This window comes from Felis catus, chromosome A3 (genome assembly GCF_018350175.1).
Source record: "Felis catus isolate Fca126 chromosome A3, F.catus_Fca126_mat1.0, whole genome shotgun sequence".
NCBI classification, from domain to species: Eukaryota; Metazoa; Chordata; class Mammalia; order Carnivora; family Felidae; genus Felis; species Felis catus.
Window position 1 is genome coordinate 31,340,490 of NC_058370.1, and position 17,617 is coordinate 31,358,106.

The window sequence follows — 17,617 nt, forward strand, 5'->3', positions numbered from 1 at the left end:
AAAAGAAATAAAACATTTAAAAAGTTTAAAAAAAAAAAATGTTCACCAAAATATTAACCATGGTTGTCTTTAAATTTTTTTTTCAACGTTTATTTATTTTTGGGACAGAGAGAGACAGAGCATGAATGGGGGAGGGGCAGAGAGAGAGGGAGACACAGAATCGGAAACAGGCTCCAGGCTCCGAGCCATCAGCCCAGAGCCCGACGCGGGGCTCGAACTCACGGACCGCGAGATCGTGACCTGGCTGAAGTCGGACGCTTAACCGACTGCGCCACCCAGGCGCCCCTGGTTGTCTTTAATCAGTAGGGCTGTTTTGACCTTTTACCCTTTATATATTTTGAGAATTTCCTAGAATGAGGACAACTTCTTTTTACAACAGGGGAGAAATTATAAAGAGTAAAGATCTAAGCAGCATACCTTAGACTGAGGAGGTCCAAAGATATTTCAATCCACTTATTTTTACAAGTGAAGAAATCGGGCCAGTGAAAAATTAAACTTCTCATACAGATTAATACCCAAGTATGAGGCTACTTTCAAAAAGTATGCCAGAGATCTCAATTACCTCCTACATAATTTTGACAGGGCAGAGTTTTCTTATGGCTCTTCAAATAAAGATTTACCTCTAAAACTACCTCTTCAAGTAATGCAATAGCTTTTTACGCAAGCTAACTGGGTTTGTGGCATTTGTTGGGCCGTAAAACCAGCTGCGGGCAACACAGACGTTCCTAGCCAAGTTCAAGTCCACAACAGGAAACTCTTAACTATCAGAGCCACGCTCCAAGTCCCATCACAGCAGTGCTCAGCCCACGGAGACGCCAAGAGGTACACACACTCAGGATGAACTCTCTTACAACAACAACGCTCAGTTACTGAGTCATCAGAGAAACCCAGATCTGATTGAAAGTCCTACCCCGGCTGTAACTCACCCACATCTGCACTCATCGCTAGCCACTGTGGGGAACAACTGCTCTATGGGGACAGGGCTTCCTTTAGGGTGATGAAAGGTTTTGGAACTAGGCAGAGGTGATGGTTGCACAACACCAGGAATGTATTAAATGTCACGGAGTTGTTCACTGTAAAATGGTTAATACTGTTAACCATTTGTGTGAGTTTCACCTCAATGTTTTTCTTTTCCAATCTGTATACTGGCACCAAAGAGATTTTGGCAGGAGTGATCAATTCCCACCCATTTCTGACTTATTCCTTACACATACTCTCAGTGAGAGAAGTACCATGAAATGCAAATGCTTCCCAGCCCAGGAAAAGGCTCGCGTACTCATTCCAGGAACCATGTGAGCACTTGCTGCGCCAGGTAATGATGATGCGGTCCTGCCAGCCCCCAGGAGGCCACGTGGAGTGGGTGCCAGGCTGTAAGGAATTCTGACTCAACACGGGGTCCAGCAGGGAGCCACGAAGCAGTGCCGAGAATAGCAGTGCCACAATCGGATGTGTCCTACGATGGCCACTCTGACGCAGTGGGAGAGAGGAAGGGTGGCGTGCGGTACAGGGCATGGTGACAGGAACAGGAGCAGACAGACCCTTTATGAGGCTAGTGCCAGGCACCAGAGACAGCAGCTGTGGCCGAGGTGTCAGTAGTGCTCTGGGAAAGGTAGTGTGGTTTGAGACGGAGCAAGGATGTGGCCTGATGCCCCCGGGGACTGGCCTGAGGGAAGCACAGCCTCACAGCTGCTCGGCATGGGCGCCTGGGAGACACCACTGCAGTACAATGGGCAATACCCTAGCCCTGGACTGAATGTTGGGGACAGAGGGGGCAAGTGTCCAGGCCACCATCCAGTTCACTCACTTGGCGGCTGGCTGGATGTGGGTGCTGGGCCAAAGAGACTGGAGCAGGGAAGGGCAGAGAAACAAATCGGTACAAGAGCAGTGCGTGTAAGCCAATCCAAAAGGTATGTGTTTCATAGAAGGCACACAGGAGGCTTGTTTTCCCAGGCCAGTGTGGGGCATTTATTTAACTATAAATATTACTGACCTAAATAACCTAACCATGACTTCTAACACATTTCCACAGGTCAAGCCCCCACTGAGGACCTCGGAGCCCACCTTCCATCCCCATCAGCCTCCTGTTCCACAGCTGCACTGCTGTCCTCCACACGTGACCTCCTCACTCTGCTCCAGCACTCCACCAATGCCCTGGGGCAAAGGGAACAAGCGTGGAAGGCAGTAGGTTCTGGAGCAAGTGGGAGAGGAACCAAGTTTCTACTGAAAGGAGAAGGGGATTCAGCACCAGAGAGAGGCTGAGGTGACAGAAGGCGGGGTAGGTCCACCAGGGCGCCCATCTGATCTGCTGCCCCCACTGTGCGCGCGTACGGGAAATGACCCAACATTACTGAAAAAATAAAACGCTGGTTTTACTAATGTTTCCTTTGGTTTAAACTAGCTATTCTGATGATCTATACATTTTTTAATGTGAAATGTAAAAAATCAAATGTTCAAAGCAATTCTTCAGGAAAGGCACAGACACTTGTTAAGAGAAAAGGATAAAAAAAATGTTGCTTATACTATTAAAGGCTCACATTTTTGAATCTCTAATATTATTTCAACTGGGAAATAAAACATGACTTGGAAAGCTTCTCAAATGCAGTGAGACAGGTTTTCTTTTGTGTCATTAATAGCATGGCGGATAACGGGGATCTTGGATCTTTCATATCAGTAAACTGATCTAGTTTTTATTTTAAAAAATCAGATTATTTTTGGGAACAAGATGTCCTTTCTCTCCCTGAAACTATTTGAAACCAGACCTGATGGCTTTAAATTTTTTCTGAACCAATATTGTATAATCACCCCACCAGCTGTGATTTAAGCAGGTTTTCTCTGCCTAAATTTGTCCAGCTGATGGCTTGTCGTGACATGCAGGGCTCAGGTTGTCTGTGGGTAGGAGTGTGTGTCTACTGCTCAATAAACATGTCTCTCTTGGTCAAGTGTTTTATCTCTAGTAAACAAAGACAATAGTGCTAAAGTACTTGTTTGTAAAAAGTAATCCTGAGATGGCCAAACCTACAGGAAGCAGGAGAGACAGGAGCCATAGCTGAGGAGTATCATGCTGAGGGACAGTATCACAGCAACGTCAGTTTCAACTGACAGCAAATGAGCCTGTGTTACTCGCAGAGAAGTTACAGCAAATCAGCAGCTGTGGACACGGGTAAGCTAAAGCGTACCAGGAACCTGGGAAACCCAGTGATTCTGAGCAGAGGTTCAGAAATCAGTTTATCACCTATTTGAAGTCTGGTGTAAATCACCCACCACTATCATGTGTTCAGTAGCTAAGAAGTACCCCGAATTACCTGTTTTCTATTAAGGTAGCACTATTCTTACCCTCCTATACATACACACACACACACACACACACACACACACACACACACACGATTATTTCCACTAGTTTCCATGTCTACTCTACAATTAAAATGTGTTTAGGGGCGCCTGGGTGGCGCAGTCGGTTGGGCGTCCGACTTCAGCCAGGTCACGATCTCGCGGTCTGGGAGTTCGAGCCCCGCGTCAGGCTCTGGGCTGATGGCTCGGAGCGTGGAGCCTGTTTCCGATTCTGTGTCTCCCTCTCTCTCTACCCCTCCCCCGTTCATGCTCTCTCTCTGTCCCAAAAATAAATAAACGTTGAAAAAAAAAAATTTTAAATGTGTTTAAAGAATAGAGGTATCAAGGTGTCAAGGGGCACCTGGGTGGCTCAGTCAGTTAGGTGTCTTGACTCTTGATTTTGGCTCAGGTCATGATTTCACGGTTCCCGAGTTCAAGCCCTGCCTGCTTGGGATTCTCTCCCCCCTCCCTCTCTCTCTGTCCCTGCATATAGCTCATACACACACTCTCTCTCTCTCTCTCTCTCTCTCTCTCAAAATAAATAAATAAACTTAAAAGAAAAAAGAAAAAAAGAATGGAGATGTCAAGATTAGTGCTTCTCAGGGGCGCCTGGGTGGCGCAGTCGGTTAAGCGTCCGACTTCAGCCAGGTCACGATCTCGCGGTCCGTGAGTTCGAGCCCCGCGTCAGGCTCTGGGCCGATGGCTCAGAGCTTGGAGCCTGTTTCCGATTCTGTGTCTCCCTCTCTCTCTGCCCCTCCCCCGTTCATGCTCTGTCTCTCTCTGTCCCAAAAATAAATAAATGTTGAAAAAAAATTAAAAAAAAAAAAAAAAAACTCAGAGCACAAAGCAAGCATCGAGTAAGAGTAGAATGGACAAGATGTGCGTTACGGCCCGGATTCGGTGGATCCGGCCTCACACAAAATTAAGAGACAGTCAGCCAAAACGCTTCTCAACTTTGTAAACCTACTCTAGGAAGTGACTGCACCAATTCTGTTATTTCGTGATCATTTATACCAAACTGTCTATGTCCCAACTACCAGGTGAACTTTTTTTTATTACTAACATCTCTCATTTAAAACTACCAAAGGTCTATTTGAATTAAAAGCTGAAGTATCAAATACTATCTGAAATCTCAAAACCAAAGCATAAAAATTCATTTTAATGGGGCACCTGGCTGGCTCAGTCGATGGAACACACGACTTTTCATCTCAGGGTTGTGAATTCAAGCCCCATGCTGGCCAAACAGACTACTTAAAAATCTTTAAAATTAATTTTTAAGAACATGAACTCTAGAAAGAAAGAAGGGAGGGTCTCCTGGGTGGCTCAGTCGGTTGAGCATCCGACTGTGGCTCAGGTCATGATCTCATGGTTTGTGGGTTCGAGCCCCGCGTCAGGTTCTGTGCTGACAGCTCAGAGCCTGGAGCCTTGCTTCGGATTCTGTCTCCCTCTCTCTCTGCCCCTCCCCCCCACTCTCTCTCTTCCTCTCTCCCAAAAATAAACAAACATTAAAGACAGAAGGGAAAGAATCTCTCACACTATGCGTCAAAACCACTTGCATCCCATCTTTTCAGTGTTTTTATTTCAAAGCATGTATCAGCATATCCCACTTCCTAAAAAATTTTTCCAACTGATAGACTTTAAACAGCAAGTTATGCTGCCAATCTTGGCTGTTCATCTTTGACCTGTCAGGAGCATCCCTTCCCTTACGTTGGCCACTACGCAGTAGACTCAAGCTCTTATCTTACAGGAGGGAGAGGAATTAAACCAACTCTCTGGGAACCACAGCAAACATACTCTCTTCATCCTCTGACTGGTGTCAGAATCACACTCTCGATCCCAAATCTAATTATTCTTCTGAAAGAGAACATTTCCCAAGACAACTATTATTACCATCCAGCTGAGACTTAACGGTTTTAAGAGCTAACAACTCTAAGCCCTCTATTTAGGAATGCATCAGAAGAGACCCCCACGGCACCTGGCATTTAAGTCACAAGAACAAGGACATTTTGGAAGTTTCCATACTCAGTTTTTTAAATAGAACTATCTGCACCAAAAAAATCTGGTGCCTTCTTTTCACTACTGAGGATGAGCCTGTTCAAATCTGCCATCAGAGAGCCAGCAGCCTGGAGGAATCAGAGTCATTATTACATGGTTTCTTTACCCACCCTTCCCTACCTCTACCTTCCCTTTTAAGAAGAAAAAGCAAGAGAAGGGAAGGGAAAGAATGGAAAGGAGAGGAAGGAGGGTGAAGGGACAAGAAAGAGGGAAATGGGCACCTGTCTCCCTGGCTGCACTCTTACATGGTACAGCTCTGGGCTGCTGCCCTCCCCACCCAGTACCTCTGGCTAGACCAGGGCTCTTTCTCTGACTTCCGTGTAATGACCTCCTTTTTTCCTTCAGACTTTCTCACGATCCATCGCCTTCTTCTACTTCAACTTCGAAGTTTAAACTTTCCCTCCTTTACCTGTAACTTAAAAGACAAGGACAGTGTCTTTACTGGTGCTGATAAAATGCCCCAGATCAGCAGCAAACAAGGAAAGCCCTCCTTTTCTCTGGTTTGCTGGATTACGGAAGTGGCCAAATCTGGCAGAAGCGTAAATTTACAGGAAGAGAAAAATTCATTTGTAGTAACTATAAAGGTGGGAGGCAGGGGACCCAAAGATATTTTCTAATCAATTCCATAACCTTCCAATTCAAAAATATTCTTTCATTTTTAAATGCTTTGCTGTATTTGCCACATTTCCTAATGTGAATGCATATTACTTTTACAATCAGGGCAGGGTCTAATCATATAGCAGACTTTTCAGAAAGTTTCTCTGAAAGAGCTGAAACGTTCTCAGCGATTTCATATACTTATGTTTGGTTGTTACCAAGGTGACCATGTAATTTCCCATCCAAACCAGGCCCCGTGTGGGAGATCAGGGGAGCTGGATCTGTTGTGTGAACGGGAACAACAGACCTGAACCAGCATGGCCCCAGCAAACCTGAATGTCAGAGAGCCTGCGTGTGACCTTCCTACATTCCTCTTCCCACCTGGTAGCTGAGGGAACTGTCTTCTGTGCTACAAGATGCCAATGCAAACAGTGTTCAGAGCGCATTTTAGCCGGTCACTCTGCAATAACGCAGGAGGCCTGCTGCCTGGCTGACAGAAGACAAGAAGAGGGAAAAGGCAGCTCAGATGCAAAGGGATCAGAATTCCCTGACTGGAAATGGACACAGAGCATCACAGAAGAGTAGGCTCTTATTTTCTGTGTTTTATTAATTCCTTACTTCCCTACACCAACTTAGGAACAAACAAAGCACCCGGTGCCCAGTGTGCTTATTTCACAGACAGGTGCCTCCACGCCCCCAGGTGCCCAACCCCAGCGCCTCCAGCCTGACCTTGCTGCCCACATCCAACCCGACACCAAATCTCGTCACTGTCACGTCTACCTCTTCGCTCCTCTCAGAGCCACCTGTTTCCCCACCCACCTGTCTTTCCTTCTAGGTGCCCCCAAGGACCCCAGGCCCCAGCTTCTCCACCCCAGCAGGCCTTCTCATGGCCTTGCTACCCCACTGGGACTGGTGGAATATCCCTGCCACCGCTCTCCCACAAACTCTCAACCCACTGTCCTCTCTGGCCCTCACCTGGCAAAGGCCCTGCCCTGGCTAATCCTACAGCCCACCCATATTCTCCACCCACGAGGCTCACAATACCTTCATGGCTGGCTGCCCACCACGCTGCTTTCTTGGTTCCCCTCCCGCCTTAGCAACCACTCCTTACGTGTCCCCTTTGCTGGCCCTCCTCCACCTCCACACCCTCTTGGGCCCTCAGACCCCCTTACATCCCTAGCGACATCACCTCCCAGGTGATACCATGCAATTTCCTGGCTCTAAATACCCCCTCCCGCTACAAACACCCATGCTGCTTCCCTAAGCACCACAATCTTGAGCCCTCTTCCTACCCAGTGTCCCCGTGGCCAACACCACATTCCTGAGCTGCCCCTACCCCCCCCACCACCACTCACCTGTCTTCCATCCACCTCAGTACTTGGCCAATTCTTCCAGATGCTCAGGGAAAATACCTGAAGCTGTCCTCGCCTGCCCTCTCTTGCTTCTATCCTCATCCAGTCAGCTCTGCTCCAGGGCCTGACCACTTCTCACCACCCCCACACAGCTAGCACCCTGGCTGGAGCCACCGTCAGCTCACCGCCCTGGGGGAGTCCACTCCTGACTGGTCTGCTCCCCTCTTGGCAGCCAGAGAGAGCCTTTTAAAACTAGGCAGGGCATGCCACTCTGCTCAAAGCCCTCCAACAGTTTTTCATTGAACTCAGGAAAAGCCAAAATTCTTAGCAGGGTCACGCGGCCCACATAATCGCTGTTGACCCCCTCTTGCCCTCTGTCCAGCCGTACCACCTCCTCAGGATCCCTCAGACGTACCAGGCACCTCCCCCTCAGTGCCTCTGCACCTGCTGCCCACACACTGCTGTGGTGGGCTTCCCTCAACTCCTGCAGGTCTTTATTCACATGTCATCTTCTCGACACAGCCTTTCCTGGCCAGCTGAACATGCAACACCTCACTCCTAGCAGTTTCTCTCCTTCTTCCCCATCTTATTTCTGCATTCATATTTGTCAATATCTAACATCTCCACCTGACTTACTTCTAGCATGCACTCCTGACTTGTCACCAGCATGGAGCTCTGAGAGGTCAGGGACTTGTCTGTTTAATTCACTACTGTTCCCCAGAGCCTTAAACCTGTGGGAAGCACTCAGCACATTTTAAGGGATGAGTTAGTTAATGGCCTACAGGTCCTAGGTGATCCCTATATGACTTCACATTGCATTCCTCACTATCCCTCTTCCTTCATTTATTTCCTTCCAGAATTTGTCACTGGCTGCCATTTGATGCTTCTACTTCTTTGTTTATTGTCCATCTCCTCCCACAACTGGAAGTCAATGCCAAGAGAGCAGGAACCAGGTGGGCACCTAGTAAACATCTGCTGCAGGAAGCAGTCCCTTTCCTGCCTGCCTTGCCAGACCAGGCCACGATCCGCTCTTACCTGGACTGCCATAACACCACATTGGGCTTCCTATCTCCAGACGCTTTCCTCTCCCAGCACCCGAGGCAGGAATTCTTTACCCCAAAGCTCAAGTAACTTTGCTACAACTGTTCATCGGCTCCCCGGCTCCCCACCTCCATTCTCTGTATTCTGACGGTACTAAGCTTGTGCCAGGACAAGGCATGGCCATGTTGTTCCCCAGCTGAACAGCCCTGGGTCTCCCTCCTCTTGACCTGCTTCACGTAGACATTTCTCAGGACTCTGAGGTCCTCTCCCCTGGGAATCTGTGACAGCCTCCCCACCCCCGACCATAACGTGGCTGGGCAGAGGCCCCTAAGGGCCGACTTGCCATCTCTCTCCTAGTGGGGTGTAGTGGCTTTTTACACGCTCTATGTGGTGCCCACCCACTGGGGGCCCTATGGGTTCCTACCATTATATGATTCTGAGAAAAACACACTAGGGAAGTGGAAACAAATTATGGATTTGTATGAACCATGAGTGTTTCTCCCACCCTTCCATAAAGTTGAACCTAATGAAGCTACTATTCAGTCCACACCCCTAACATCTCCAGACTAAATGATCTACTCTTGGCACCCACGAGAGGAGACCCCAATATTCTCACAGAGGCTATTAGAAAAAGTAGAGGATACAAAACCTTAAGGAACCCTAAACTTCTGCCAGCTGTGAAATTGGCACTGGGACATCAACGTGTTGAAACAACAGGCTGTACTACCGGTGGGCCTCTGCCAACACCAAGTTCAGGCTATTAACTTGGTTTCCCCTGGACACCCCTCCGGGTTCAGATGACACAAGAGCCACCGACACAGGAGAACTGCAGAGCAAACACATGACCTTTACCTGGCTGGTGTCCTTAGGGTTCAAGCCTTTTTGCGGTTTTTCTGGTTCTAATTTCTTGCCACATGGCATTCGCCCATATGACACATTTCCTAGTTGCCTTTAAAAGCATACAAATTTGCCTAACAAGATTCCCATGGGATAAGGAGATCTTTTGTTATGTTTCTCCTATTTAATATCAATTCTGATCACACGATCTAACTTCTCTGAATGCCAGGGCTTTGCAAGTCTCTGGTTCTTCCTGTGACCTACTCACTGTTCTTCTATGTATGGATTTATTCTTTTTCTCTTTAAATTATTGTCATGGGCCATTATTTTACCTTGTTTAAAGAAACTCTGATCCCCTTTCCATATGAGTTTCTCAAAAGTCACCCCTTGCCCCATTTGAGGAAGCTTTTATTCAGCATAGGAGGCCCAAGAGAATCTCCAGTGAGAAGATCCTCAGCACCCCACCCCCACCTCCAGCAGTCTGCTCCAGCAGACTTCCCCAATGTGGTTCGAGGAGGAGCCAGCTTTGGTTCCTGCTGCCCCAGCCTCCGGGCACTGGTCTCTCACACAGTAACAGCTGACAGCCTGAGCTCCAGCTTCTGACTCCAAAGCAAACATGAAAATAAGAGCCTGCATTTTAGTCTGGCAAGGCCTTGACCAGCAAGCAAAAAGAGATGGGCTAACCAGTAGCCTCGTGAGGCTGTCAAGCACTTGATCAGTGCGACTGAGGAACTGAATTTCAGATTTTCATTTTAATGAGTTTAAATAGCCACATGTAGCTAGCAGCTACTGTGCTAGGCGGCACAGATCTGGCGAAAAGGACAAGTATCATTTATCGGTGCACAGAGAGGCCATGTCATATAAGAGAAAACAATACACAACCAGAATCACCAAGACAGCCAGATGCTCACAGTGACAAGGAGCTGGAGGCAACAAGAGACCAAGCCTCATCTTTCACCTTCGCTCCCGCCAGAGCATCAGCTACAGCAGTTCAATCCCCGCCCATCCCAACTCTTTAAGAACATCCCCAAGAACACCCGTTAGAGTCAGCAGATCAATCCACCATACCTGTCATTAGTACTGCTTACGTGCAGCTCCTGTCTTCCTCACTAGCTGTGAACTACCTGGAGCCAAGAGCCTGTGTGATCCAACTGATAGAAAAGTCTACCTAATGCACCAGGTGAACTGTAGGCTTGGGGCAAACCCGTGTACCTCACCTTCCCATAGAACTATCAGGAGAGTTCTACAGCCACCTTTATCTCTCAGGTTGTCAGATTCAATGAAATTAGCATCGAGACCTGGGCGGGACGAGGAACAGGGAGATACAGATGTACATCCCGAGAGCAGAGAGGCAGCGACCCAAATAATCCTACCAGCTGGACAGTGGAAAGAGAGCAGCTGTGACCTAGCCCCTTACACCTGTCCTGTTAACAAGCAAATCATGCAGAAGGGTCTTCTATCTTAAGCTTTCTTAGGCAGCAATTTCACTAGTGATTAAATACGGGCAATGCAGCTTTCCTACACGTGAACTATTTCTTTAACACACACTCCTTGTTAGACTTTAGTTTTCATCTGTTTTCCTGCTGCTTGGCCCTCTGCTTTCTCATATGCTCTGCAGGCGCTCGTGTGAACACACTTCCTGACCTCCCTGCTTCTAAGTCATCCTGGTGGTGCGTGTGCTGACCCTTCACAGCCCCTCCTCCTGGAAGCTCACGCCCATGATGCCAACTCTATTTCTCTTCTTTTTCATCCCCTTTTTGATACTTACCTTGATAACCCGACACAGGGGTAAAAATTCCAGAAGTTCCCTACTGAAACTGCTATAATGTTAAACCGACCTTAGGTGTACATTGTTTATATCCAACTACACGTATGTCCACGTTCTCAGCTCCGATGTACTTGCAGGAGCAAGTAGAGAACGGTAGGGGGGGGGGTGCCTAGGTGGCTCAGTTGGTTAAGTGCTGACTTCGGCCCAGGTCATGATCTTGCAGGTTTGTGAGCCCTGCACTGCACTCTGTGCTGACAGCTCAGAGCCTGGAGCCTGCTTCTGATTCTGTGTCTCCCTCTCTCTCTGCGCCCCGCCCCCCCACATTTGCATACTCTTGCTCTCTCTCTCAAAAATAAAATAAATATTTAAAAAAATAATTTAAAGAACAGTAGAGGGAAAAACCCCCAAACAGACAAACCTTTCTGTAACAAGAAACATAAAAAGCAACGAATAGGCTGACACTGGGCCAGGCGGGGCTCTGAGCCCAACAGACCTCAGTCAGGCAGCCCTCGGCTCCAGCTGGTAGACAGGAGCTGGGGAGCCCCCACACAAGGGGGAAAAGAACCAGGTCCATTGCTCAAAGCCAGGACCCAGCAGGTCATGCCATGGTCGGCACCACTGAGGGAGAGAGTAAGACCTCTGCCATACGACCTGGTCCTCGACTGGATCCAGAAAGAGAGAATGCAAAACCACAGCAACAGAAGTGGGAAGTGGAGGGGAGAGGGGAGAAAATCTCAAAAGAAACACTCAGAAGAGGATTTCACACCTCTTGATAAATAGAACAACTGGAGAATTACTTTAAAATAAGTACATTAGGGTCCTCGGTGGTTTAAATAAAAAAAAATTTTTAAACAACACAAACACACATACGAGAAATTAAGAACCAAAAATAGGCAGGAGTGAACCAAACAGAAATCTCAGAAACAAGAACTATAATTAATGCAACAAAAACTCAACATAAACACATGACCATACACAAGGAACTAGTAAACTGGAAAATAACACTGGGGAATCCATCCAGAATCGTCACTAGAAAAAGATATCCAAACCATGAGAATGCGGTTAAAGAGAAACACAGACCGACTGGAAAGCGCTAGTGTGTAATTAACAGAAGTTCATCCAAGAGTTGAGAGCAAAATACAGTTATTTTCAGATGTACAAAGATGAAGGCAGTGACCGTTCACAGACCCTCAGTGTTTTTTTTTGTTTGTTTGTTTTTTTAAAGAAAAGTGAGCAAAGAGGAAGGGAGAGGGAAACAAACAGGGGAATAAGTATGAAAAAGGACAGCAAATGCTGTGGGTTTAACAAACTGTAAAGTATCACAATCTGAATATGAAAATAAGTCAACCTAAAACTCGACCATAACGATAAGGTGGGTGGGTGACCAAGGAAGCTCCAGTTTTTTTCTCTCAAGTAGAGGGTGAGGGTGAGCGGTCTGCTGGGCTCTCAGGCAACAGGAGAGGCAAACTGATAACCAGGCACAAAACCCTCCTTTTCATTTTTCAAAGATGATCTTATTTAATCTTGAAAAACCAACTTGCCTCTTTCTCTAGAAAGACTGTCTATGTCAATCCTAAGCCTTCAACACAGCAGAAAATACCATTTAAAATTCTCACTTTATAGGAAGAAAGAAAACAGTGATGCGAGGTGTAAAATCATTGAGACAGCTCTGTGAATTAATTAATAGGGTAAAAAACCAAAATGTGAATACAAGTCGGTCAATCAATGTGCTTAAAGATACGTGTTCGCATCCTTCTTCCTGAGTTAATGCCACAGTGAGGCAAATTCCAGGACCATTCAGTAAGGAATCTTAGGATAAGGTATTCTTTTTTTTTTTTTTTTTTTTTTTTTTTTTTTTTCAACGTTTATTTATTTTTGGGACAGAGAGAGACAGAGCATGAACGGGGGAGGGGCAGAGAGAGAGGGAGACACAGAATCGGAAACAGGCTCCAGGCTCTGAGCCATCAGCCCAGAGCCCGACGCGGGGCTCGAACTCACCGACCGCGAGATCGTGACCTGGCTGAAGTCGGACGCTTAACCGACTGAGCCACCCAGGCGCCCCAGGATAAGGTATTCTTGCCCTTAACCTCATTTCCAGTATTAAGAGAAAAACAGCCAGAGGCAAGTTCTCTCTGAAGAGCTTTTTCCTTTTTTGAACCAACACTTTAGGTAACTTCATACACATCAAATCATAATCCTGCATCTGGAAAAATATTAGCATTGAATATAATGAATGTGTGTAATCAGCTTTATCTAACTGATAACACTTGTCCAGATAAAACTACATCTTGGATGCTGCTGCCATAATACAAAGCATGGACTTTTAGGTTCCAAATAGTAAGTCATCCATTCGTTCTCCTATTTTGCAATATAAATCCACAAAGTTGGGTTTGGGGTTATTTCGGTAGAACACTGTTTTGGAGAGAGAGAATTAAGCTCGTAGCACGCTCCAGTACACAGTAAGCACTGGGCTGATTTCATGATGTTCCCGCCAATGCATGCTTCCTTCCTGGAGCTAATCCCATCAGGTGACTGGGCAGAAAGCAGGAGAGCCAAAACCTGAGTCAGCCAACAGGGCTCCCAAAGACCATCTCACGTGAAAAGCATTTGGTTTTCAAATGCCTTAACCTTCACTGACAACAGGGGTATTAAAGCTAATCCTATGCTGATTCAATACAAAAACTACTTGAGAGTGATTCAAGAGGAGAGAAAGAAGGGAACATAGTTACCGGAAGAGTAAAGAAAGCGGGATGCTTCGCTTCATCTTCGTATTTGCCTTCAGTTGAACTTCCAGCCTCCATGGATTTGGACGTAGTGTTCTTACCAATACCCATCATTAAGAGAAAATGAGTAGTTTGGCCGTTGGACTGGAGCGGCTGGAAGAGAAGGCTTGTTCAAGCAAGGAGCCCAGGATCTGAGCTGGCTCTTCCAGTGCCAGGAGCACCCAATTCTCAGGCAGAGATGAGCCCCACAAGTGCCATCTCTAGCACCTAGAAAGAGAGGAAGCAGCCAAATCACCAGGAGCACACAAACAGCACAGGACACACATTCACTGCATTTCCTGCAGAGAAGTCAGAGCATAAGTCACATCCAAACATCAAAAAAGCACATTACTTAATCACACTTTTCAAGTCCCCACTATTTTGGTTATAGTCAGTCACACAGATTCTGAACTGGCCCCTGGAGAGTGGGACCACTGAACTGGACCATCAGAAATACCCAAATACAAAGATGAAAAGGCAGCACAGGGATTTCTCTGACATGCATTATGGTACAGATCTCACAGCACAGCACTATCCAATGGAACCTGCCACAGTGATTAAATGTTCTGTATCTGCCTTGTCCAATCCAACAGTCATTACCCACAAGGCAATTAGTACTGAGCCCTTGAAATGTGGCTAGCGCAATAGAGAAATGGAATTTTTACTTGCATCTAATTTTAACTGATTTGAATTTAAACAGTCACATGTCACTAGTGGTAACCACAGCTAATTTACCAGGATATCAAAAATTCTGAATTGTCTATAGGTGCCCAATTAAAGGCAGGGGAAGGCATTCAAAAGCATAAAAAAAGGGGGGGGGGGGAGATAAAACGAACCCAGGATTAAATGACCAGAGTTCGAGAACATGTCAAGATGACCTTTAAATGGGCTAGAATGCCACACAAAACACAGAGCCAGAACATTCCGTATCAATCAAATGACAACATAAACCTAAACAGGAAATCAGAAAGACAAAATAGAGGAAAGGAGGTAAAAAGGCAAGAGATAAGGGAGGAAGGGGAAGGAGCACAAGATGGACCTGGAAGGCTCAGGCAAACTGATATTGTTTGAGGAGGAAAAGTGCACTGCTCTAGGCTAAGAAAAAAAATCTAAGTAATAGATGAGTAGGAAATCACTGGAACAATTCTCTGTGGCCAAGTTTCAGTGAAGAAAATTAAAAACTCAATGTCAAACAACAGAAGCAGGACTTACACAATGAAAGAGATCCACCCAAAAATTAACAAGCATTTGGGGAATTTCAGCTTCCAGAAATGAGAGGACACATAAGATCCCTACAAGGATTGGCATGTGTACAATAAAACATGCCTAAGTATGCCCAACATTTTATTAAAAAAAAAAAAAAAAACCACAATCAGATAGGGGTGAGAAGGGACAGAACACTCATTAGAACGATGTCAGATCTCAGTGCCAATTACTGTTCTAACTGAGAAGAAATAACCCAGCCAAACAGTCCTGCAAATGTGAAGACACACCTACGAAGTTTAGGAATATAAGTAGGAGGACCACCTGGGTGGCTCGGTCAGTTGAGCACCCGACTCTTGATTTTGGCTCAGGTCATGGTCCCGGGGTCATGGGATGGAGCCCGGCACCAGGCTCCAGCATGGAGCCTGCTTGGCATTCTCTTTCTCTCTTTCTCTCTCTTTCTCTCTCTCTCTCTCTCTCTCTCTCTCTCTCTCTCTCTCTCTCTCTCTCTCTCCTTCTCTCTCCCCCCCCCACCCCCTGCCTCTCTCCCTCTCTCTCAAATAAGTAAAAACAATGAAGAAAGAAAGAAAGAAAGAAAGAAAGAAAGAAAGAAAGAAAGAAAGAAAGAAAGAAAGAAAGAAAGAAAGAAAGAAAGAAAGAAAGAAAGAAAAAGAAAGAAAGACGAAATACAAGCAGGAAAACCTCCTGTTCAGGGAATTCTGTTACAGACTTTCATTCAATAATGACTTTGGATGAGCCAGGGGAAAAACTGAAATATAGGCAGATAAGAGAAAGAATCACACAAAATTTGATAGTTTGGTAGAGTGCAAGATGGGAAAATAAAGGAAACGGCTGCCAGAATATCAAGTTGCCTCAAGTAGAACAGAATCAAATGCACATATCAAACTTTTTTGAGGGGCTCGTTTGTTTTTTTGCTTGTTTTTAGTTTTCTTTTAATGTGTATTTTTGAGAGACAGAGCACAAGCCAAGGAGGGGCAGAGAGGGAGACACAGAATTCGAAGCAGGCTCCAGGTTCCAAGCTGTCAGCAAAGAGCCAGATGCAGGCTTGAACCCACAAACCATGAGATCATGACATGGAGGGGCTCTTTTGGTTTAAATATTCATGCACATTTTGCATTCTTGGTTATATCCTATCCATGGTCTGTTGAAAGCAGCAGCTCTCAACCCGGAGTGACTTTCCCTCCAGGGGACATTTGGCAATGTCTAGAGCCATCACAACCCGGAGAGAGCCACCAGCATCTAATAGGTAGAGGCCAGGAGTGCTGCTAAACATCGTACAATGCATGGGGCAGATCCCAAATGTGACCACCCCCATGACTGGGAACAAAGGGGGACAGTTCCACCGTTGCAAGACCACTTTCCATCAAGTACCCCGTGTCCTATTTCTCTACCGAATGTTTAACTGGCCCTTGTGAGCTCTACCGGGACCTACCCCCTGCCTTTGCTGTCTCTTGCAGAGCAGCACCCTTTGGGGTACCCTGAAGACAAGCCCAGTGAGCAACAAGAGGAGATGGGGCCTCTTGTACAGGACAGTGATGTACTGAGAGGCTTTGGGGCAGAAGGCTCCCAGACCTGGAAGAGGGGACACCCTTTTCAAGTAAGACAGAGAGCGGAAGAAGGAGAGGAAACTGAACAATGAGCACAGAAAGATATCCTCACAAGTCCCCAGGTGACAGAGCATTCCACACTCAAGTGTTTGAGAGTGAAGAAGACAGTCTCAAGGCCAGAACCCACAGCAAAGTGCTTCATCCACATAGGCTGAACTTGAGTGGGGAAACGTCAAGGCCCAGATGCAAAGCACAGCAAAAGACAAAAGGGGGGGGGGGGGGAGTTAGGGTCTGGTTTAAAGTTTGTGTTAAAAGGCAAAATCTCCCAGGGAATCCAACACTGGGGAAGATCTGCCTGCCCCCAGCCCCCCATCGCCCCTCTTCCTACTCCTTGAGAAAGGAAGACTAAAGCAAAGCCACTGCTATCTTGCCCCTGACCTGGTGATGAGGGAAAGGAGGAGCTGAGGGATGAGTGATGGGGCTCATTAACGATGAAAAGGACGAGGAACAACACAGTGAGAGCGACAACCACAGTCTCCCAGCTAAGCACCTGCCTCACCAGATCAACAGCCCCTTGTCCTCCTGAGTAGGAAACGGTATTGCATGATATTCCACTAATTCCAAGGGGAAGGTAAGCTTCAGAGCAGCTCAGTAACTTGCCAAAGGACACACAGCCAAAAGCAGTGGAGCAGGATTCAAACTTTAATCAGCATTCCTGCCCTAACAGCGTTTATACAAGCAAGACCCTCGGCCCCCCTCCTGGAGCGAACGTGGCCCAGGCTGGCCTGGAAGCCCAGCCGCCCGACTTGCCGTGTGCCGTCTGCCCTACCTGAGATTTCTGGGGAGGCCCCAACGGGGCAAGGACCACCAAGCTCCCTCTCCAGGAGCCCCCACCTGCCCCAGAGCAGGAGCTCCCAGAGCCGTACCCTCCAGGCGCTGTGCGGCATCGCCACCACCTTACCAACAGCCCTACCGCCTCTGGCCTCCCTTTCCTGTTCTAGCTCGAGCACTCCACTTGTCCACAAAAGCGCAGCCAGCATGCCCTTTGATGTGTCCTGATGCACCTGAGAATAACAGCCCAATTCCTCAGCAAGGCCACAGGGT

General features: G+C 46.9%; 1 protein-coding gene across 10 annotated transcripts in view; it reads right to left on the minus strand.

The window, feature by feature from the left end:
• SLC23A2 (solute carrier family 23 member 2) overlaps window positions 1-17,617 on the minus strand; it is a 132,268-nt gene that overhangs the window by 61,008 nt on the left and 53,643 nt on the right. For 8 of the 10 annotated variants that reach the window (XM_023251436.2, XM_023251432.2, XM_023251435.2 and 5 more), the window contains one exon: window positions 13,710-13,970. The exons of 1 other annotated variant lie outside the window; for it this stretch is intronic. In XM_023251436.2, coding sequence (XP_023107204.1) covers window positions 13,710-13,817 — 108 coding nt within the window. In that variant the 5' untranslated portion in view covers window positions 13,818-13,970. Of the gene's footprint in view, window positions 1-7,337; window positions 7,610-13,709; window positions 13,971-17,617 lie in introns of those variants that run through there. One more of the 10 variants, XM_019826800.3, reaches the window with a different exon arrangement.